This window comes from Mastomys coucha, unplaced genomic scaffold (assembly GCF_008632895.1).
Source record: "Mastomys coucha isolate ucsf_1 unplaced genomic scaffold, UCSF_Mcou_1 pScaffold7, whole genome shotgun sequence".
NCBI classification, from domain to species: domain Eukaryota; kingdom Metazoa; phylum Chordata; class Mammalia; order Rodentia; family Muridae; genus Mastomys; species Mastomys coucha.
The window spans coordinates 80637057-80660566 of NW_022196913.1; the positions used below are offsets into that span (position 1 = coordinate 80637057).

At 37.4% G+C, this 23510-nt stretch overlaps 1 protein-coding gene across 10 annotated transcripts in view; it reads left to right on the forward strand.

Moving 5' to 3' along the window:
- Oxr1 (oxidation resistance 1) overlaps nucleotides 1-23510 on the forward strand; it is a 415574-nt gene that overhangs the window by 349408 nt on the left and 42656 nt on the right. For 5 of the 10 annotated variants that reach the window (XM_031359077.1, XM_031359079.1, XM_031359081.1 and 2 more), the window contains 5 exons: nucleotides 8243-8325; nucleotides 11290-11397; nucleotides 12336-12449; nucleotides 19536-19688; nucleotides 23295-23479. In XM_031359077.1, coding sequence (XP_031214937.1) covers nucleotides 8243-8325; nucleotides 11290-11397; nucleotides 12336-12449; nucleotides 19536-19688; nucleotides 23295-23479 — 643 coding nt within the window. Of the gene's footprint in view, nucleotides 1-17; nucleotides 232-266; nucleotides 366-438; nucleotides 771-5453; nucleotides 5478-8242; nucleotides 8326-11289; nucleotides 11398-12335; nucleotides 12450-19535; nucleotides 19689-23294; nucleotides 23480-23510 lie in introns of those variants that run through there. The other 5 variants (XM_031359084.1, XM_031359087.1, XM_031359082.1 and 2 more) reach the window with 4 other exon arrangements.

Sequence of the window (23510 nt, forward strand, 5' to 3'; positions counted from 1 at the left end):
GCCCGGACCGGGGAGGCGGCGCCACGGGCAGGTGTGCTGTCGGTCGCGCAGGTGTGCGGGGGCCCGGAGCCACGCAGCTGCGTGGTGGCCCTTCCTGCCCCGGGGCAGGCGCCAGCGACTCGTCTCCATTGAGTGTGTGATCCTCCCCTCTCCTCTGCCTCCTCCAGCCAGTTGTGACGTCCACGGAGTTAGACTTCCAGAACGCCGTGTCTGCGCAGCCTTTGCTTTTTGGTCAGTCGGTTTTTTTTTTTTTTTTTTTTTTTTTTTTGGGTGCGAGCCAGCTGCTAGGGCTGGTATCCCAACTTTAAAAACAAAAACAAATGGTACTTTGTAATCGGGAGCACTTCCCTCCTCTGGGGACCTACGTGAGTTTTGCACCGAGTGTTTTCTCCAGGCCGAACGTGGAAACTTTTCTCACGGATTTGTATTGAGCCGCTGTGCCTTCTCGTCCACAGCGGCAACATGGGGCTACTCATTTTAAAAAGTTATAATGACATGATACCGATCCCTTACCGAGAAGTGTAAAGTGCTGCCTATGCATTCTGGTGTAATGCATATGGTAGCTTTTCCAGCTTTATTGGCTTTCTGTGGGATCGGTCATGTAATTTTTTTTTTCACCTTGTTTGTGGGTGCTTTAAAGGTGGCTGTATGAGCAGTTCAATTTTAAAAGTAGAGAAAAGTCACGAAATACATAAAATTTATCTATAAACCCGCACCACTATTTATTATGGAGCATTGAAGTAATAATGAGTATCCATCACTGTGTGTGGGTATGTAACTTATACTTTGAAGAAACTGGACTTATAAAATCTCGTTTCAGCGTGTTCCTTTAAATATATCTTTCTTTACTTTGCTCATTTTGTCTTCTTTCATTAGAACTCCTGATTTCTGTTCTTGAAATTAGAAAGAACAAAAGGGGTGTGTGTGTGTGTTGGGGGGGGTAATTTTGTAAAGTTATTGGCTGGATTAAGAAAAAATTTAAAGTTGAGACCAGGAATAAAGAGCTATACTTGAGAATGAGTAAAAAAATAAATAAATAAATGAAATTCAATTTCCTACTTGAAGACAGTTGCTGTTGGTTAATCTCTGGATGGATGATTGCATATGTGGACTACCCAACTAGAAAGGGATATAACTAATGTCTGGCAGATATGCACAGACATACAGAGCTTTCATTTTTGAACATACCTTGAGCACACCACTACATCTGACATTTTTCTTCAGACCTACACAGCTTCAGAAGCTTTACAGAAGTCTCTTCTGTTGAAACAGCTTGTGAGTTCCTTGTACACTCTAATGTTTGTGCTGCCCCAGATTTCACAGTTTAAAGAGGCCCTGAGATGTCTTTTGGTGGTGTGACCACAGTAAGTGGGTGGGTTCGTCCTAGCTTTAACTTGTGAAAGAACTTAGAAAAGTTACCAAATCCCTCTAGGCCTGAATTTCTCTGTGTGTGAATGTGGTTGGATAAAATGATCTGAGAGGTTCTCTGCTCCGGAGTTTTTATCATTGGGAGTAAATCTGGTGACAAAGATAATCGAGACTGCTTGGGAATAGCATGCAGCCATTAAAAACATCGCCTGTCTAAAGTTAGGATGCAGAGTTCTGAAGACCACATGAAGTTTGTTTACTCCCTGTCTTACAATGAGTGATTGCTAAGGATACAGCTGAGGCAGAGCCTCTGACTAGCATGCACAGAGTTAAGTGCAGCTACCTAAACTAACATTTTCCAGGTTTTAAGGAGCAGCACAAGTGCATTTGTATATAACCACTTTTAAGATTTCTGAGCAGTCCTTGTTTAAAATGAGAATTTTCTTCTTTGAACATTACAGTTGGGTTTGGGCTTCGATACAGTTGTTCTTACATCTGAGTCCTTTAGCTTCTGCTGTTGTTCTAGATAGGTTTTATTTTATAGGTTTCTGGTTTGTGTTTGTTTGTTACAGCTTGCTTACATTTCTATATACCTGTCTTTAAAAAATACCTGAGTCCTTTGACAATGTTTCCTGTTAGAGATCCTTACATTCTGATAGGTTGTCGCAGTCTGGAGCCCTGTTTGTTGTCCAGATCCTGCTTTTTCCTGTGTCGTGTTTTGATACTAATGGAGGGACCAGACAAACTTTAGGTCACACATTCTGATTTTGCACTGTCTACAAACAGCCCAGTTACTGGGCTGCCAGAGTTACTGCTGCCTGATTCCTCTCAGGGCAGGGCCCTCATTTGTCAGTTTTTAGTGTTTGTTGACTTTTGAGTTAAAGCTCTGTAAGAAAATGGTAATTGAGACACTGTGGAGGCACAGTCAGGGTGCTAATCAGCACCATTGTTCCCAATAAAAATTACAAAAGAAACAGTGTAATACCACCTATGATCTCATTGTGAACCTGTACCCCACCTTGAACATGCTTGCTAGTGCTAGCTTTCACGGTGTAGCCTTTAAAAATATTTACTAAATCGTACTCTACTAATTAAATACAGGTCAATGGCTTTGACAAGTTTAAAGTTTTAAATTAACATAAATATCAACTTGTCAAAATGCTATCAATTCTGTTTTCCCAATTGATGACAGGATTCTTTAAATAGCACCATGTAAACGTTCTTCTCATTTACCTCTTAGAACCTAAAACAATATCATAACTGTCCTTCTTTTAAAATCCCAACCTCTAGAAGTGTAGCAATTAATTAATCAAACAAATTATCAAACAAAAAATTAAAACAAATAATTCAGCTCTGCCTCTCTGTTTACTGAGTCTGTTTCCTATATCAAGCTGGATTTGGAGTGGCAGAGGGGTGTGGTTTACCTCTCACCAATATCTGCCATAGCCCAGTTTATTATGCCTCTGTTAACTGGCCTGAGAGAGAACACCAAAGCAGGGCCCCCTAGTCCATCTCGGTCCTTTAAGTACCGTACCCCTGGGTGGGAAGGTCATAGGGCTTAGCGGAAGTGGGAGTAGTAATGGAACCAGTTTTGCTAAATGGTAATTGTCCTGTCTGTAAGTTCTGACCTCAGTAGTGAGCCCTGTTTTGAAGCCTTCAAAGTGGGCTATTGGTATCTTTAATACTGTCCAGCTGCAAACTGTTGAACTGGACATTAAGGCATTTATTACAGGTTAGTGTTATGTGTAAGCATAGAACTGATGAAAAATGATGGAGTAAAAGGGGGCGGGTGAGTAATAACCCAGAGCTTTTGAATGGTTTCATCCTTAATGCTTCCACTTCACAAATTGAGTTTAACTAGCTTTTGGTTTGTTTGTTTTTAAAACTTGAGTAATTTAGCTTGTCTCCCAGTTTCCTTTAATGTTTATTGAATTTTATATTTGTCCTTTGGAAATACAGAGCTGAGTTGAAGTGGTTCGCATAACTGTCAGAGTGCTTAATTTGAGGAACAAACAAAAATTTACATTTTGTTGCCTTGGATTTGAACCACAAGATCAGTGAAATAAATTCTGTGAGAGCCCATTATGTGCTTTTGCATTACTTCATTGAATATTTTCAGACTGTAATTGGCAGCAGATAACTGAGACAGGAGAGTGATCCTGAAGCTAAGAAGAGCAAGCCCTCCATTCAAGGCCCTTTTGTGTACTGACTTGTCAAAGTGGCTCCCCACACTAGTTAGTTAGTTAGTTAGTTAGTTAGTTAGTTAGTTAGTTAGTTTTTCGAAACAGGGTTTTTCCTGATAGCCCTGGCGTCCTGGAACTCACTCTGTAGACCAGGCTGGCCTCACACTCAGAAATCCTCCTGCCTCTGCCTCCCAAGTGCTGAGTTTTAAAGGCATGTGCCACCACCGCCCTGCCTCCCCACATTTTTTACTATATGACTGGTGCACCTCTAAGAAAGGCACATGTTTCAAGAACAAGTACAAATGTCAGAGATGGCTAGTTTTTGTTTAGTGGCAATTAATCAAAAGAGCAAAATGTAAATCAGTATGATTTAAATATAAATATATATTATATATCAATATAAAAGTATAAATTAGTATCCATAAGACAAAGGTCAACCTGATTGGCCATCCAGGATAAACAGTTATTCCTGATTTTATGAGTAAAGAGAAAAACTCTGTAAGATAACAAAAATAACCAAAATAACCACTAAAAAAAACCCTATTACCCTTTAAGACTCCAGTATCAGAACTCTGTTGTTTTGTTTAGTCAGATGTATATTTCTGTGTGGTGTGTGTGCCTTCGTGGATACATATTCCTTGTGCAGTCACGTTTGTGTGACAGTGTGTGTGGAGGCCCAAAGTTGATGCTAGGTATCTTCCTCTGCCTCTCCTGAGGGAGTCTCATGAGCGAGCTCAGTTTCTTGCTACTCTGGCTAACCACCTTGCCTTGGGGATCTCCTGTCCCCAGTCTTCCCACAGCATGGGAATGCAAGTGGGCTGCCATAGCTGCTGAGCCTTTACATGGCTTCTGGGAATTAAAAATCAGGTTCTCACACTTGCCAAGAAGCATGTTTTCTAGCTAAGCCACCTGACCCCCCAGCCCTTCCAAAGGTCTGTTTGCAAACCCTTTGATGCAGTCAGTAGTGATGGGTGTAACAGCTGTATATATGGATGAAGCAATCCAGGTATGCATTTATCTCAGGGTCTCTGAGTGGAGGGCAGGTTAGGGTGTTTAGATTTTAAGTTACAAGTTTTAGATTATATACTGAAACCTCTAGACTTCGTAGCAATGGAAATGTTTTTGTGGTATTTGTGATGTCCCATATGAAAGCTCTTAAGGAAATATGGCTAATAAGTATTTTAAATGTAGTGATCACAGCCAAATGTAAACTGAAAATACTAGATAAAAAATTCTAGCTATAAATCCAAAAGCCAAATATCTCGATATAATTTTTAAAAAGTCAAAATCACCACATTCAATAAATATGATGACAGCTAATGTTAAAGGAAAAGTTCAAGGATATTTGTTCAAGAGTGGTCAGGAACTTTATTTAAGATCATCACATAGTCTTAGGGACTATAGAAAGTGGATTTTGCAGTAGGAAAGAGAGTCTAACCATTTCCAGTTATACCTGAGTAAGTGAACACAGGATAATGGGAAACTGACAAAATGCTAGGAGAATTCATCAGACCCTGGGGATCAGGCTTACTGGGGTCACAATGGATGACAGAGAACCCAATGAGCAATGGAAGGTGTTTAGGTGTGGGACATGGGTGAAGGGGGTGGGGTGGAGTGTCCTGTTAAGCTGTTAAACTGACTTAGCAGAATTCTAAACTGGATTTTAGAAGAAGAGCACGTGCAGGACATTTTTTTTTTTTTTTTTTTTTGGTGGAACTCATCTGTCTGTAAAGAAGCTATACATTCTGAAGACTACACTTATAAATCAACTTAATCTGAAAATTCAGAGACTATTATTGGAATAACATTGTTGCTAGAATCTCTTGGGGAAATAAATGTAGGATGATTTAGAAAGAAATGCTAAGTTAGAAGGAAAGCGGATCTTAATGAAGGATCATACTTGTCTCTGAATAGATTATTCCTAAGGTGTGTCTCATTTCAAAGCATTAGCTAGTTGGTATTGTTAGAATCTTACTCATTTTTAGTGAAACATAATCAATATGATGAGCTGTTTCGTCTCCCATTCCTTCTTTTTATAAACCTGGTGTTTATTCATTGTTACTTTTACAATTTACATGTTTATAATATTCACAGTTGGTTTTATCAAGCACTGTTTTATGTCACTTATTTCAGATCTGTAGACCTCCTGTATTGTCTTTAGAGTTCTCATTTTGATAAGCTTGCTGTGGTTTAAGTCTTGTGGCACTGAATGACAGTTTCATATGTGTGCAATCCAGGCTCTTCACTTTTCCCTCCAGTCGATTTGCTTTCCATGCATGAATTATTGAGTAACTCTTTGATATTTCATGCACAGTGATTTAACCTGGAACAAAAATGGGAATTGGTTCATGGGCATGCATACAGTATTCAGAGTAATCCTTTAGGACTTCCATCTTTTCTCCAGGATTTGTGTTGGTGGAAGAGCAACCTGTGTGAGAGTCATCTCTGATTGGTGACACAGGAAAAAGAAAGCTATAAAAGTGTCAGCTCTTACTTAATCACTGTGAAGACTTATTTCTGTTCTTGTTCCTTTGGATAAAGGAAGTTGTGGCTGTATCTGACATCATGAGAATGATCAAATTTATTTTACATTTCACTGCAGGGAAGGCTATGACACAGTGCAATAACTGTGGGCTTATTTTACATTATATTTTTGGCTCCCTCTGTTGGTGACTTATGAAGCAGCAGAATTAAATTTTGATTTAAAATTTACAATTATTATAAGATAGTCTATTTTCTCACCCAGAAAATTAGTTATACGTTTCACATATATACAGAAGGGTTAAGAGAATGTTCTGATGGACAAAATTAACATTCCTTTTAAGAATTTTAGCATTTTGTACTCTACCAGAAATACTGGATAGTGCCATTTTCCTACATACAGTATGTAGTTAAGCATTTAAATTTTCATTCAGTCCGGTACTTGGGAAAAGGTACCTCATTGTGATTTAAATTTGCACTTCACTAGTTGTCTGTGAACCTAGTTCACATTGTCTTGTGACTTCCCTTTGTCTTTTGCCCATTGTTTATACTTGACTTTTAATAGCCTCTCCACTTAGAGTCCCCGAGATATGTTTGGGATACAGAGTTAAAAATGCATCTGTTTTTGTGTTTGCCACACATCTGCCCTGATATCTTTGTGGTATACACACTGTAATGCTTTGTCTAACCTTTATTTATTTATTTATTTATTTATTTATTTATTTATTTATGCTCTGTGTGGGTGTTCAGAGATGGAGTCACCAAGAGTAGGAATGGTCCTGTACCTGCTGAGCTATCTCATTGGCCCATGTCTTAACTTTTTTTTATGGAAAGTGAACTGCAGATAAAAGAATTATGGTGGTACTAGTTTAAATTGTATCAGAACGTATCCATTCAAATTAGTGGCTTGCCATACTCCAGGCCATTGGTAGGTACTAAAGGGAACTTGTAGAATGAAGCATACACATTGTGGAGGTTATAGTTTAATGGCAGCAATTACAAACACACATGGCAATTTTTAAACTTTAGCAGATGAAGTGAAGATATAAAGTTTTGTAATTCATAGCAGCTGGTCCTGCTTATTAGGAAATATTAGAGCAGCCTTAACTGTTTCTAAATTGGCCTTTGGGGGATTCAAACACTGTTTAGTATTATTTAAGTATCAGTTATTTTATAACTGATCTGACGGTTACAAGTAAAAATTCTAATGTAGTCAAAGTGTCAGTTAAGTTCTGTCAGTGGGAGAACCAGGAGACTTGCATTTTTCTAGATTATTTTAGTTTCAGAACTAATCTTTCTTGGAGAATTGTTTTAATTTTGGGTAAATACAGTACTTTGCTGTGTTTACTATCTTATTTAATTCTTAAACTTTGAACTAGTACTTCAGGTGGGTTCCTGCTAATCATTTAAGATGTTTAGGTAAGGTGGTATTTTATCACAGTAGTACGTGTGGTCATTGTTACAGGGAGAATAGCTGAGAAAAATCACAAACACAGATTTAAGATTGAAGCCAGTAGCTGACAGTGGCTGAAAATAAAGGTTTATTTGTGTGTGTGTGTGTGTGTGTGTGTTTGTTTATTTATTTATTTATTTATTTATTGGTAATTTCGAGACAGGGTTTCTCTGTGTAGCCCTGGCTGTCCTGGAACTCACTCTGTAGACGAGGCTGGCCTTGAACTCAGAAATCTGCCTGCCTCTGCCTCCCAAATGCTGGGCCTAAAGGCGTGCACCGCCGCCGCAGCCGCCGCCGCCACCACCACCTGGCTGTTTATATGTTTTATGTAAAAGAGTGCTTTATATCTATGTCTGCATACCAGAAGAGGGCATTAGATCCCATCACAGGGAGCCAACAAGTTGGTTGCTGGGAATTGAATTCAGACATTTGAGAAGAACAGAGCAGCCACTGCTCCTAACCACTGAAGCCTCAGTCCAGCCCCTGTTGCTGATAATAAAAGAGCCATGTGAAATCAACAACTGAAAAATAATTACCATTTAATCTAAAATGATATATTTTTGTATAGAACCATACACTAAATCTCTGTCTTTATTGTCTATAGAGAATTTTTCCTGCATATGTTAATGGTATCTTTTTTTAGACATTAGTTAATAGTAATAACAATAATAAAAATGCCCCTCTAAATTAGTGAGTTTCTGTCTGGCTTTAAGCACCCTCTGCAGTTGTTGTTTAACAGGTGTTTGCTTCCTTTTAGACACTGGCCAAAAGAAGACGCTAGACAAGAAAGATGGGAGAAGGATGTCTTTTCAGAAGCCTAAAGGAACTATTGAATATACTGTAAGTTACTGTGGCAGAAGCAATCTATTGCTGAAACAGTCTTACCAAAGGCATTTTCTGTTCGACTGCAGATGAGTCACGTGTTGTTAATCGTCTTGCTTTAAAAATCGGACATTTTTGTGTGTTACTTTCCTTAATAATAACTCTTGATTCTTAATTGCATTTTATGATTTGTTTTTCTTACTGTATTCTGGCAAGTTAAATTTAATAGTGATGATAACTTAGAGTCAGAGTTCCTACATGGCAGTAATTCTATTAGATGAAGCTTTTAGGAAATATTTACCTTTTGAAGACTGTGCTCATAATTGAGTTCGCAGCGGTGCTAATGCTCGTGCTGCTGACGGATGGCAGCCTTACAAACTAGGCTGAGTTCTGAGTTTTCTCAGCCATGAAAGCAGGGTTTCTGCTGCTCTTCAAACAAGCCTCAGATAGTGTTAGTCTTTCTCATTCCTGGTTATGGCAGACAGCTGAGATGACAACAAATTAATTTTGAAGTGTGGCACTTTACTTACATGGTTGAATGTAAACATGATTTAGATGGTGCCAAATGTTTTGTAAAGCAAATATATAAATTCAGATTAATTTTGTTACTTTGTGTTTTTCTAACATTATAACTGTATTTATTACTCAGTATTACACTGTATATACACACACACACATAAGTACTTTGCCATAATTCGCTGTATTAAACATTTCCAAAGGGCTAGAAACTATACCTTTAGATAGAATTAAATTAACTGCTATTAAAAGCAATTGGATTTTAAAACCATTACAACCCAAAATTATGCATGTTTGTGCCTACATGGTTGGAATGAGCAAATGCATTCAAATAATAAAAGGTTAAGTAATACAATTAAGTATATTCTTGAATGTTTAAAAAATAAGATTTGAGATACCAGATGTATTTTATGCCATAAAGATGTATAATATAGAGTTTTTGATGTCATGATTATGAACAATATAATTTTATTGGTTTTGAATTTAGAAATTTTCCATTTTTGTCATGGAATAAATGAGGAGCAAAATTAAAATGAGAACAATTTATTGTGGAGTGAGGGAAGGCCATTAAAAACTTGAATTTTTTTTCTTTACTTTATGATTGACTCTTAAAACTCTCACATTGACAAGCAATCATATTAAAAAATCTAACAGGTCTTTTTTTTAGATTCATTTTTTCTTTTATTCAACATGTCAAATTATAAAAGGAAAGAAATTTGAAAGCTAGGTAAGATATTGTTGTTTTATACTCTACTTTCCTATAATCTATAAAACATGTAATGAAGTCTATCAAGTCTTCATATAGCGTAACTTTTCCATATCCCATACTCAGGTATCATGGTTGGCATAGTTGTATGCAGTTGTGGTCCCAGCTCTCTGGAGGCTGAAGCAAGGCAGGGCTGTTTTAATCCAAGTTTAGAAACTTGCCAAGCAATTCAAAAAATATATGTTAGATAGCTTAAATATAAATCTAATAGTATATTAGATGGTATAAAATTAATCATTATATTTTTAGGTAGCCTAAAAGCTAAAATAAGGTCACTTACTTACACTCACACACACACACACACACACACACACTGCAGTTTTCATCATCAAATCACTTTGGGAATTAGAGTGGGCCATAAAAAGGTTCTACACACATATTGTCTGACAATAACTCAGCTAGTAAGGTACTGGCATTGGTGACACGGGGATTTTAGTTCAGACCCCTAGGATCCTTGTAAAAGCCCAGGCCTGTGTGTGCCTGTAGTCCCAGGGGAGGGGACACAGAAGCAGGCAGATCCCTGGAGCTTGTTGTCCAGCCAGCATAGCATAATCACTAAGCTTGATCAGCAAAAGACTGTGAGAAAATATAGCATAAAGAGCAATCGAATGTGGCACTGCTCATTGACCTCTGACTTCTACACATTCATGGACGCATGTGTATAGACACACGCAAACATGTGATCACAAACTCTCCATACATATTTATACACATACGGTATCATTTTTGATAATTCTGTATACCTTTCTACTAAAGTATTTTTCAGTTACTAAATCCATCAACATTCTCTTTCTGCTGCTGTTTATCATCCATCCTCCCTACTTGTACATTTTTTGTCCTTTGCTTTTTTGGTTAAATTTCAAGTGACCTGCAAAATAGTCAGCTTCATTTTGGAATTTTCTTATGTATGTGGCATTCTATACTTTGTTCTAATTGGTTCCTCTTCCCCAAGCACCCGTCTCTTCTGGCTGATTCCTTTCCTTCCTCTAGACAGTCCTCCCTGGGTCTTCATGTCACCCATGTTCTATTCATCCTCTCTTTGCCCTTTCCTTAAGGTCTCTCTCTTCTCTCTCACATGTTCTTGTGAGTTTCATGACCTGTGTCACAGATTTTGTTTCCTGTGATCCTCCCTTCCCAGGTGCTTGCATTCTCCTCTGTTACTTCCTGTTTTGGAAATTGCAGTTCTCCTCTTCCATCCAGCTGCAGTGCTGAGCTTTCTTTTTGTTTCTAACATGGCTGTGGTGAGGTGAGGGTATATGCACATGAGGCAAGGTAACCCAGCTCTATGAAGCTGGAATTACAGACTGTGGTGAGCCATCTGCCTGGGGACTGGGAATTAAAGTCTAGTCCTCTGTAAGAGCAGTTCAAGCTCTTAGCCCATGAGCAATCTCTTCTTCAGCCCTTCTAATGCTTTTATAAAGTGAGCATGCTTTAACATTTGTACTTGTATTTGGGAACTGAGTTGTTGGCCAGTGTAGACTGTGGTAAACTACATGTTTTTAACATCCATGCTCTCTGTCTTAGTCGGTTGAGATCATTGTACAATGTGATATTTCTTGAGAGTTTTCTCAGAAGTTACAGTTTATGGACCAAATATAAGATTGTTTTCAAGATGTATTAATATTGCATCATCACTCAATTTTATAATTTAATTTTACTATTTTAACTAATGAAAGTAATCTGTTTTTCATTTTAAACAGGTTGAATCAAGGGATTCTTTGAATAGCATAGCCCTGAAATTTGATACCACACCCAATGAACTTGTTCAGTTAAATAAGTTATTCTCCCGAGCAGTCGTGACTGGACAGGTATTGCTATTATTTAAATGTATCAATGTTTAAAATTATTAGGTAAAATATATTCATTTTTACATAGTTAACAATGTAGAAAATATGAGAATAGTTTTTTGTGTTTGGGGAACAAATCCTGTTGGCCAGATAAAAGTATCAGTTACATCTTTTAATTCTCTTTTTAAAACAACTGAAAATAATTTTAAGTTTTGCTTCAACTATAGTCTAATAGAATTTTTTAAAAAACTTAAAGCAGTTCATGTAAATTGACAGAATTCCAATGATTTTAAAGGTAAAGTATCCTTCCAACTAAAACTTGTTCTCTATATAAAAGTAGTTAACAAATTAAATCTTGCAGAAATAGTCTAGCCTTTATCAAGGGATTTTGTTTGGATCGTTAAGCTTGTCTGTGACCTTTAGAAAATGGTGTATTTAAGTAGGGAACTCTAACAATTTTCCTTGTCTGTAGTGATGGACAGTGTTGATATACTACTGTTTAACTGGCTACACAGTAGGACTTAGTGTGTTGCTACTCTCTTGCTAATGTTAACACAGCTGTAGTAAACACTTGTACGTTTCTATTTTATATATATATCCCACAGCATAAATTCTATATATAAAATTGTTGGGTCAAGGAAATATGTACAATCAGTTTCTCTAGTTATTGCTAAGTTCCCTTCTGGATGAGGAGTAATTGAGTACTGTAATATAGTAATACAATAATTCAGAAGTGTTTTTCAACAGCTTATTTTAATAGCCATTTCCAAATTAATTTGTTCAATCAATTTAAAGTGTTTTTGTTTTTCATGATTGTTATGATATATAAAATACTGCCCTACTCTTATGATTTTTTTCTTTTTATGCTGAAGGTCACTAGTAAATAATGTTTGCTATAGAACATTATTTGATCATTAGTATTTGTTTTGTTGAAGCTGTACGTGAACATTTTCTTCCAGGTTTTATATGTTCCTGATCCTGAATATGTCTCTAGTGTTGAGAGTTCCCCGTCCCTAAGCCCTGTAAGTCCTCTGTCGCCAACATCATCTGAGGCTGAATTTGATAAAACCACTGTGAGTACTCTACTTTTCAGTCATTGCTATGTAGAGATCACAGTGTACATGTTAAGCATTGTGTGTGCTTTCTTTCTACTTTACTATGGTTAAAGTGAGAGTAGATCCCTTTATTTTGTTAAAGTGCTTAGCTTGGATTGATAAACCTCTGGTGGTAATGGTAATGTCACCAGATAAAATAATGGTATTTATATTGCATAGAAATATCATATGCAATTTAATTTTTCATGGAATTATACTTAACAAACATGAGATAAAATTATGTCCAGTTTGAATATTTATTTTCTGGAATTTGTATTTGTGTGTGCGCACACACACACACACACACAACTCATGTGCACAAACACACCTTATATGAAGAAGTGGTGGAAGGGAGACAAGAATGGGTAAAGGGGGAGAGATGGAAACCTTGTGACTAAAAGCAATTCTAAGTTCAGACTTCTTATTTCCTCCATGTTGGGAGTGTCCAGGGTGTGCCCGATTCCGAGAGCAGCCTGCAACCCACGGTCAGGAGTGGGTTGTGCTGCTTGTACTTGCACTGATGAGAGTCGTGTGGATTTCTGAGCACTTAAGAGTTTGAGATTAGCTGGGCAGTGGTGGCGCACGCCTTTAATCCCAGACTTGGGAGGCAGAGGCAGGCGGATTTCTGAGTTCAAGGCCAGCCTGGTCTACAGAGTGAGTTCCAGGACAGCCAGGGCTATACAGAGAAACCCTGTCTCGAAAAACCTAAAAAAAGAAAAAAGAGAGAGAGAGAGTGAGTTTGAGATTGAGTCAATCTGCATTATATTTATTGTCATTGATAACAGTGGAGGTCAGAGTTTTATGATGGATATTGCTGATTAATAACACAATAACAACTGGAAGATGTTTCTACCATTCAGGGGATGTGCCAAGTTTGATACAGAAGTAGAAATAACAAGAAAAATGTGGTCGGAAATGGATTTAGATTGAGCTTCTAGCTTTAAAAGTAGACTTATTTAGAGTAAATTGCAGTACCTCTTTTAACTAGAAACCTGTGGTGTTACCTTCAGACCACATCTCTACCTCCTGGCTTTATTTGGAAGCTTAGAGGAGATGGAGCCAGAGAAAGAGGTGGGGTTGGGGGGAGAGACAGAGACAGAGAGAGACAGAGACAGAGAGAGAGAGAGAGAGGAGACAGACACAGAGAGAAAAACAGACAGACAGAGACACAAAGAGAAAGACAGACAGACAGAGAGAGAAAGAGAGAGCAGGTGAGCAGATTTCCTCCCCGACAGGATGCTCATCTGTACTTTGCTATGCAGGTGAAAGATTGAGAGAGTAACAAAGCCTTGTGAGTGAGCCCTTGACCAGAGTTACTTGCTGTAAGATGTGGTGCAGAAAGTATCCCTTACTCTGAGTAGTCAAGAAATGGAAGAGCTCATGAAGTGTTCACCAGGGCACTGCTTTTTATAAATTAAAGGGTTTTTTTTTCTCTTTTTACCTAAAATTAAATTTATTATGGAACTAAGATAATTTTTTAACTCTTTATATATCTAAGGTGATTATATTTCTGCATTATAACTACCTATTGTTTGTATCCTGTGCCATTATATTTCTAATATATATTCTTAGAAGAAAAAGTATTCTATTTGAATGTTACCTTTATAAGGCATGTTGCATTCTAGCATTATATTAAATCATATCTATTAAATTTTCTCCTGAGTTTATTGCAGAACTTGTCAATATTTCCAATAAATAATTGATCAGCTTCCTGAATATTCAGCTTTGTTTAGTACAGTATTTATGAAACTAAAATATTTACAGTTTTGTTATTATTCAAGTTTTCATTTATATTTTTAAATAATTTATTTCACATAAAAATAATTGTCTTTAAATTTTTATTTGCATATGGATGAAGAAACATATTTGCATCCAAGGTTACACAGTTTGGGTCCAGAACTTATGCTGTATGTTAATTATGGCTTTATTGGAAATTGATCACTCAGTTCAGTAATTAATTTCACCCCAAGAGAGGAGTAATACCTAGCCGTTTGTGCCTATGGAAACAGAAGAATAATTTAGCCAATGTTAGTGGATATGGAAACAGCTGCCATGGTCTACCATTTTCTGCCTTGGAGCTGCAATGTTGCTCTGATAAGACACTAACATCAGAGGAGGTTAATGGCTTACATGTAGTTCCTGGCAGTAATCTCTCCCTGAGGGAAGTCAGGGCTGGACTCCAGGTGAAAACCTGAAGGAAGAACTCTGGAGGGATACTGCTTACTGGCTCGGTCTTTGCCTTATGCTGAGCTAGTACTCATACACAGCTCAGAGCCACCTGTCCTGGGATGATGCCAGCAGCAATGACTGTGTTCTCGAACGGCAGTCACCAATCTAGTCTTCTCACTGACATGGCTACAGTTGGAGCTGGAGAATCCTTTACTGGAGGGTCCTTCTTTCCAGGTGACGCTAGTTGAGTCAGGTTAACAGTCAGCAGTGATCGGGACAGAGCCCTACACCTCACCTCCTAGAAGAACCCGAACCTGGTTTTGTGCACTTTTGCTTTCTCTTCTGCACTGTAAATCTAGTATGAAATACATATTTCATATGTAATATGAAAAGCTAAAACTATATGGTAGTGAAACCCAAAGGGAGAATGTTTAGGTAATAATGTGGGGAGATGGGGTAGTAAAGTTGAAGTATATTCACTCTGTGTATTCACCTAAAGAGTGAATACACAGAGTTGTTTTATTAACCTAAAATACTTCATGGCATAGTAGGTATAAAAGGTGGTAGTAACACATTTGAATAGCAGTAGAAATAGAAGCACAGCATACTAAGGAAAAATAATTTTAAAAATGTTAAAGGATCCTAGAAAAGACCTGTACAATTCAAAGAGGAAACCGCAAAGGTGTCAGCAGAGTTCCAGCATATTCCGTGTCTTCTTACAAGTGATTGGGTTGTGCTGCCATTGTTGCTATGGCCCCATGCTTAATACCACTTGCTCTCATTTTCATCCAGAAGTCCAGAGCTTTATTTAATTTGCAGTGCTTATAACATCTCCTTTAGAAACTGAATTGAGACACATACTATGTCACTTTGTGTGGAGATGAGGGTTAAATATGACAGTCTGGGTCCTGTGTTGGATTCTTAACTTCTTACCTTAAGTCACTAATGCCCTTACTATAAAGAGACACCGTGACCACTGCAATTCTTATAAAAGAACACATTTAACTGGGGCCTGATAGTTTTCAGAGGCATAGTTCTTTATCATCATAGTGGAAAGCATGGCAGCAAGTGTGGTAGGCCTAGTTAGTGCTGGAGAAGTAGTTGATAGCCGTTGACCCCTACATTCTGGTCCACAGACAGAGAAGGAGACATTAGACTTGGCCAGGGTTTTTAAAACCTCAGAGACCACTTCCAGTGATATACTTCCTCCAACAAGGCCATACCTGCTAATCCTTTCTAATAGTGATGGCTAAATATTTAAATATATGAGCCTATGGGGGACAGTCTTATTACAACACCAATTGCCTTAAGTACCTATTGTATGGACTAACAAGATCCAATACTATGCATCTGTATGTGATGCAAGATTAAAATATGTGTCACAGCTCATCATAGAAACTAGAAAGGTCATAGAGGTAAAAAGATGTGTGGACATGAAGCACAAAACTTCATCAAATAAAACTGGCAGTAGAGTTGGCTGATAATCAGAAGGATGGATACAACTGCAGGGGCAAAAGGAAATGTTGCACTTTTTTTTTTTCTTTCTGGACTCAATAGCTATGGTTTTTAGGGATTTTTGTTGTTGTTTTTGATTACTTATTTAAATGTATGCATGTCTGCACATGCATGCCTGTGCCTGTGGAGGCCAGTAGAGAGCTTCCTAGAGATGGTTCCAGGCTGTTGAGAGCCTCCTGATTTAAATAGGGATACTGACCTGTGGTCCTTGGGAAAAGCAAGCTGCCCCTGTAGGCTTTCTTAATGTGCTTTCTAAATTATTTAAATTTTCCCCATTGCCACTGTTAGTTTTCTGCTATTTCTCTAATAAAAGATCAAAAGTTGAGTGTTTATAACAACAGAAAATTATTGTCCTCTAGTCCTGGAAGCCAGAGCCTCAATTCTAGTGGTTTACAAAGGCCATTACCGCCTCTCAAAACATGTGAGGCCAGTCTTCTGCTTATCTAGCAAGCAGTGAACACTCTGTTGCTAGTGCTTAGAACTCCCTGGCTTGAAAATGTATTGCTTCAGTTTCTGCCTTTGCTGTCACATGACTTGCTTCTCCCTGTTGTCTAGGGTAAGGGCTCCACTGCTTCCATATGCCTGTTGAAAAACTAAGTAAACCAATTTCCATATCAAGTCCCCATTTCGGGGGTCTTGAGACTTGAAATTTCAGTGTATCATTTGGGCAGCAAATCAATAATTTCAAGAGAAGTTTTATCTTAACTTTAATATTTATCATATATTTTAATTACCTTTTCTTTTGTGAAAACAAAGACATTAGCATAGGTTTTGTTTGGGTCAGTACTAGTAGTATTTAAAAACAACTAGGAAATATTCTTTACTTATACATGGAAGACATGCAGAAATAAGATTAACTTTTCATACAAGCATGTGGACATGCTTGTTAATGTTCTAAGTCAAACAGAGCATATCCCTCTCTTGCTGTCATTGTCATTTGGCACCTTGAAGTTTTGTACTTGATTGTATATTGATTGCTGTGTATGTATGTGTGTATGTGTTTGATGTGTATGCCTGTGCATGCAGAAGTTAGAAGAGGGTACTAGATCCCCTGAAACTATAGTTAAAGGCACTTGTAAGTTGCAATATAAATGTGGGAAATCAAGCATGGGCTCCTCTGTCATATGCCTAACTGCTGATCTAGATCACTAACCCCTAGTGTATATTTTTTAAGAGATTATGCTACAATCAGTCTTATAGTCTCTGTCTGAAAGTCTCATGGTTAATATCCAGTGAAATAGAACTTTAAATTTTCATATTTATACAACCACACAAATGGGTAAGTTACTGAGTGACAATTTCTTCTGAATTTTGGTTGGGAGCCTTGTTCTGTAATTAGAATTTGATAAGCAAGGCCTCAACCTTAGACAAAGCACTATAGGCAAGTAAGGACTGCTGAAAGTGGGAGAGATAGTCTTCCCCAGGGAAGAGCACACCAACTGGTTATCCACTACCAAGTGGTCATCCCCCAAAATAACAAGTAACTTCATACATGCTGAGAGGGTCATACTCATGTATTTATGGATAGGTATGTATGTATACACACATACACAAGTATATATAACAGCAATGAAAAAGAGGCCATGAATTGGATTTTTAATTTATTTATTTTGTGTATATGAGTGCTTTATCTCCATGTACACCTGCATGCCAGAAGATCTCAGTATAGATGGTTGTAAGCCACCATATGGATGCTGGTAATTGAATTCAGAACCTCCGGAAGATTAGACAGTGCTCTTAACTACTGAGCCATCTCACCAGTACCATGAATTTGAAAAAGAAGATGGCATAGGAGAAGCTGGAGACAAGAAAGGGAAGGGAAAGTCCTGTAATTGTAATCTCAGGAAAATTATTAAAAATATTCCGTTTTTCTTTTAAACTGATGATAAAATCTCAGTAAGATCTAGTGCCAGCATGAATCCCTAGAAATTGTACCCTACTTTTCTTCACCTAAAAAAATTTCATTCTGCATCTTGTTTCTAAGCTTCCTCAACTTCTTGGTTCTAAGAAGTAGAATAAAAATAAATTAATGTGTGAGTAAATATAGCTTACAGGAAGAGGCAAATGATTTTACTGAATATTTTAAAATTTATATAACATGCATATATGTATATATTGCGTGAGAAACACTTCTTGTGTTTTACTTCTGTGTTACTAGGCTGTGTGTAAAGTTTTCACCCTGTAAGAGCGCAGCCTAGGCAAAAAGCAACAGACGTGGAGAGATTGCACTTAGCCAAGCCTTTGGCTGTTCACAGTTGAATGTTGGGATAATACTCATGCTAGCTAGCTACCTGTATTTCTAGTCAAGGACCTTTCTGTTCCTTGTAGCTAAAATAAAATTACAGAGAAATGTCAGGAAGCTCTCTAATGAGCTTCAAAACCATTGCATCAAGAGACAGACTCTCAGTTCAAACAAGCTCTTCATAGAGATAATAACATTTTACATGATTCCCATTTATGGAATTTTTATTGAGGTCTGATCACAATCCCCTGAACAACTTTGATTCTTTTAGAAAGATAATGTCTCTTTGTGATACACCCTGAGCATTTGCCAAGCTAACTTCTGTACCTTTGTAGTAGGATTACATTGAGATTTCCAGTTGCTATAGATACTATGGAGTTGTAAGATTTGAGACTAGGAGGGAGCCTCATATGTTGCTCACTGAGATGCATCTTCATTTAAGGAGAACATTTGACAGTATCCTTTGAAATAGTTGTTCTGTGAATAACATGGTTTCATGGTAGCTAGTAATACTCATATTAGACAATAAATCCATAATTCAGGAGTAATTGAACTTTTATAAATATAGTTTGTTGATAGCTTTTTGCCATCGTGGACTTACTGATGGTGCTGGGTCATCTACTTTTTTGGGGGTGAAACATTTTGTCCATCATATTATTGATTATTGCACTTGCTCTGTGTCAGCATCCCAGGCTTAAATCTCAGCTTCATCTTACTTGTTTGGCCAGGTGTGGAATTCGGCTAAACATGGGTAAACTCTGGGTTTGATTATGAGGTGCTTCCTCAGAGAATAAGGTGGAAATACAATAATGATTCATTGAAGAACATCAGTCTCAGGTCTCCACAAATACAAATAGCACATGTACACACACACATGTGCCCAGGTACCTAAAACTTGGCTGTGTACCATCCTTCTATTATAAGCATCCAAAACTGAAAGTTTTGCTGTATTTAATATCTTCATTAAAAATGAAAATACCATTATTTCTATAATTTGTGAGACTTTGGGGTATTTATCTAAATGGGGTGAGAGGGAAAGAGAGTAGGATTTATTGGGGAAGGTTATTTGTTTGCCGTGAACAGTGTGTGCACCTAGTTTTCTAAGCACATATTTTGTGTTTTGTTTTGTTTTGCCTAAGACTCCCGATGTAGTCCATCCAAAAGAAGCACCTCCACCGCCTGCTGGGAGCAGCATTCGGCCTGCACGAGTTGTTTCTTCAACTTCTGAAGAAGAAGAAGCATTTACTGAAAAATTTCTTAAAATTAATTGCAAATATATCACCAATGGCAAGGTAATGAGTGACATCTTAGAGTGAACTTTTGTCATGTCTCAGTTGTTACTGAGCTGTGAAAGCCTCACATGACGCATCTTAAGTCAATAGTGTCAGCCACTCCTGACTGGTTTACCATGGTTTTGGTAACCAGATGTTTGATTTAGAATGGACCTTGCCCATGACTGACTTAGAGTCTGATGATCTATGGCAGTTATTAAAAGTAGTGGGATATAAATAGAGTCTCTACCTTAAAGTATATGTAATGGTTTTTGCTAGGATGCTAAACTCACATCTTTAAAAAAGCAGTATTGATTATAGCAGGAGTGCTAGCTTTGGAAAACATGACATAACATACAAATCAAGATTTAACTCATCTTCAGTGAATATATACTATATGGTAGAAAGTATTTGAGGTGTGTTAATTCTTTGAAGTACTTTGATGTATTTCTCAAACCTTAGGGATATTGTTTGTTTTGTTTTGTTTTGTTTTGTTGAAACAGGGTTTCTCTGTATAGCCCTGACTGTTCTAGAATTAGCTCTAGACGAGGCTGGCCTTGAACTCATAGATCCACCTGCCTCTGCATCCTGAGAACTGTATGCACCACCACCAGCCAGCTGTAGGTATCTTTCTGTTAACTAATTTCTGATGAGACCCCATGTGGTCAGAGACTATGCTTACTTCCATTTGAAGGCTTAATTTAATATAGTGGGACTTATTTCCTGACTTAGAATCTCTTGATAAAGCTTGCATGTATGCTTCAAAAAAAACATATGTTTTGCTTCTGCTGAGTGGAATATTTTGCAGTATCAGTGAAATCAAATTGAATGATGGTCTTTTCTTGTATCTCTACTGATTTCCTTCCTTCCTTTCTTCTCCCTTCCTTCCTTCCTTTCTTCCTTCCTTTCTTCCTTCCTTCCTTTCTTCCTTCCTTTCTTCCTTTCTTCTCCCTTCCTTCCTTCCTTCCTTCCTTCCTTTCTTCCTTAAATTATTAACAGGTGAGTAGAACTATCTCATTGCAAAGGGTAGTTTTCTGTTTTCAGTTCTATAAGTTTCTAATTGTAATTTGTGGATTTTCAGAGTACTATTAGATGTGGAGATTAGCATTCTTATATTATCTGGATGAATTGATTGATCATGAAAAACTCATATTAATCTTGGGGATCCTTGTCCTGAATTCCGCTCTGGTGGATAGTGGTAGATACTGCTATAGTCATTCCACTTCTTTTGAGAAGTATTAACATGCTGTTATTATAAAGTGTGTATAATTTTAGTAGTGTATAATTTTAGACTTTTAGTCAATTGAGCTTGAAATGATAAATTCTTGGGATTTTCATAACTTTGACTTTGAGGAAAGAAGTTTGAAGGATTTCTCTGTGTATCCTTTTAGCCCCAAGGGTGGATTCCTAGAAAGTTAAAACAGACTGATTATCTAGTGGGTAAGGTGTCTCATAGGTTAGTTCAGAAATTAGAAGCAACTCTGAGGCCGTTTGTAGAGTTAATGTATATGCATAACTGGAAGCATTTGTATTACACTGGACCTTTTGCTCATTTGTAGCTACTTACAATTATCTCCTAAAAGTACTCTAAAATGTAATATGCGACATGTTGATGTTGTGAGCCAAGTCTGCTCCAGGTTGGGGTTGTAGCACAGTGATAGCTACATCACTCAGTTATAGCTCTGAGTGCAAGATGCTCTAGGATCCTTCCTCAGTATTTCCAAAAATAAACACAAAACCCAGGAAAGAAAATATTAGTTAAAATTCATATACAAGTAAAACTTACAAAATTTCTTTTGGAGTATGTGGAATATATTGCTTAATTTTAACCAATCACTTGCTTTCATTTTTCAAAGTCTTTAGTTTACAGAAATTGAAGCAGCAAAAGAAACAAAAGGTTAGAAACCTTTTAAGATTTTGTTACAGTGCACGCACTGTGGCCTTGTTTGTGTACTATTGGGTTATCCCAGCAATGTAGTGTCCTGTGTAATACTTTACTGGCTCTCATTGGTTTGTGTTTGCATATGCTTTAGTGGTATAAACTGCTGTAAATGATTCTCATGAAAACACTGTTCAAAGGCCCAGTAAGCTAAAGTTTATATAAAGTTACCAGTTTTTAAGGAGATTTGTTGTCTGGAGTGGCAGCTTTACCCACAGGGCCATTGGGAGCAGAAAGACCCTTGGAAGGAGAAAACTAACCTCTGTAAGGTGTCCTCTGACCACCTTGCACTTGATCTGTCACATAACATGCACATAAGCACACACAGTAAACAGTGTCTTTTAAAGAAGTGCTAGTTGAACTGTTTTAGATCACTTACCCACCAAAATGCACCCCCTATATACTTATTTTTATATGACATAGGTTTACTATAAGTCTTTTATACCTATAAGACCTGCTACAGTTGCATCTTCTCACTTATTCAGGAGGTTTCATCAGGAGATTTTTTTCAAGCTTTCTTTGCTTAGTCCTGTAAAGGTGGTTTCTGCCATAACTTAACACCACATTTTGTTTGAATTGACTGTGCCTGTGTTTGAACTTGAAAGAATAGTATTGATACCAAGTCTTATTTTCTCTTTTCCTGGTACTTCAGGAAAGAACAAGATGACTTTAAATAAACATTGGATTTTCAGAAATTTGTCAGGCTTTTTACTTTTATGCATACAAAATCTCTTGGAACAAAAGTTTAAAATTGAGAGTAAGGACTGTTTGCCACTTGATTTGGAGTATGGATACTTTGTGACGTGTATAGTTGCCATATGGTGAAGGGACAGACTACCCAGACTGGTTGCTTTCTTTTGGAGAAATTGCCCACTTATCTCAGTCTTTGTTTTCATGTCTGTAGAATAGGATATTTCAGAACAGTTCACAAGTAGTGCCTATTTCAGAGCTAGGATTATGAGAGTCAAGTTACCAGTATACATACAGGGTTTGATATATATGAAAGAGTAAGTATTTATTCCTACCAATGCTGTCAACTGTTTATAAACCTTCATTGATAAAAGAATAGATTCTTAAGATTTATATCACTGTTTATATAAACTCATTTACAGTTCATAGTCTTTAATGATGAATAAAAAAACAGTTATAGCTTACTCTGAATTTTATCTAATCTACCAACTTTACAGATGAAGAAATTTGCCCAAAACTTTGCATTCTGAAAGTCCCAAAGCTGATGAATGGCAAATTCAAGCAAAACTGGTTATGTTTTGCAAACTATGTTTCTATGAAATTATTCCTTTACCATCCATAATATTGGTGCACATGGAGCTGCATTTGGTACTAGTATTGGGAGAACACAGGAGGTGGGGGACAGTTTCCTGTGAAACCTGGTCTTGTGCACTGTATTTTCTTCCTTATCTAGCCATTATTTTACTTTGTTAAACTTTATTCCTCTCATGATTTGTTTTAGGCAGAACATGATATTCTTTGAATTCTGTCTCTACTGAGGAAAAAAAATACATAGTTTAGTAGAAAAGCACATTTTCATGAAAGTGCCACAGTGCCTGACTAGATTATGTAGACAGCAGATGGCCAGAAGTCAGAAAGAGAACTTAGTAGAGGTATCTAGCATCTTTTATGAAATTAGGAATCTTGGAGATTGAATGGTGCTTTCTTTTTCCTCCTAGGGCACAGTCAGTGGTGTCCTGCTAGTCACACCAAATAACATAATGTTTGACCCACACAAGACAGACCCCTTGGTTCAAGAAAATGGTTGTGAGGAATACGGCATCATGTGTCCGATGGAAGAGGTGATGTCAGCTGCCATGTACAAAGAGATTTTGGATAGTAAAATAAAGGAATCACTGCCCATGTGAGTGTGTCACTATGTTGGTAGTTGCAGC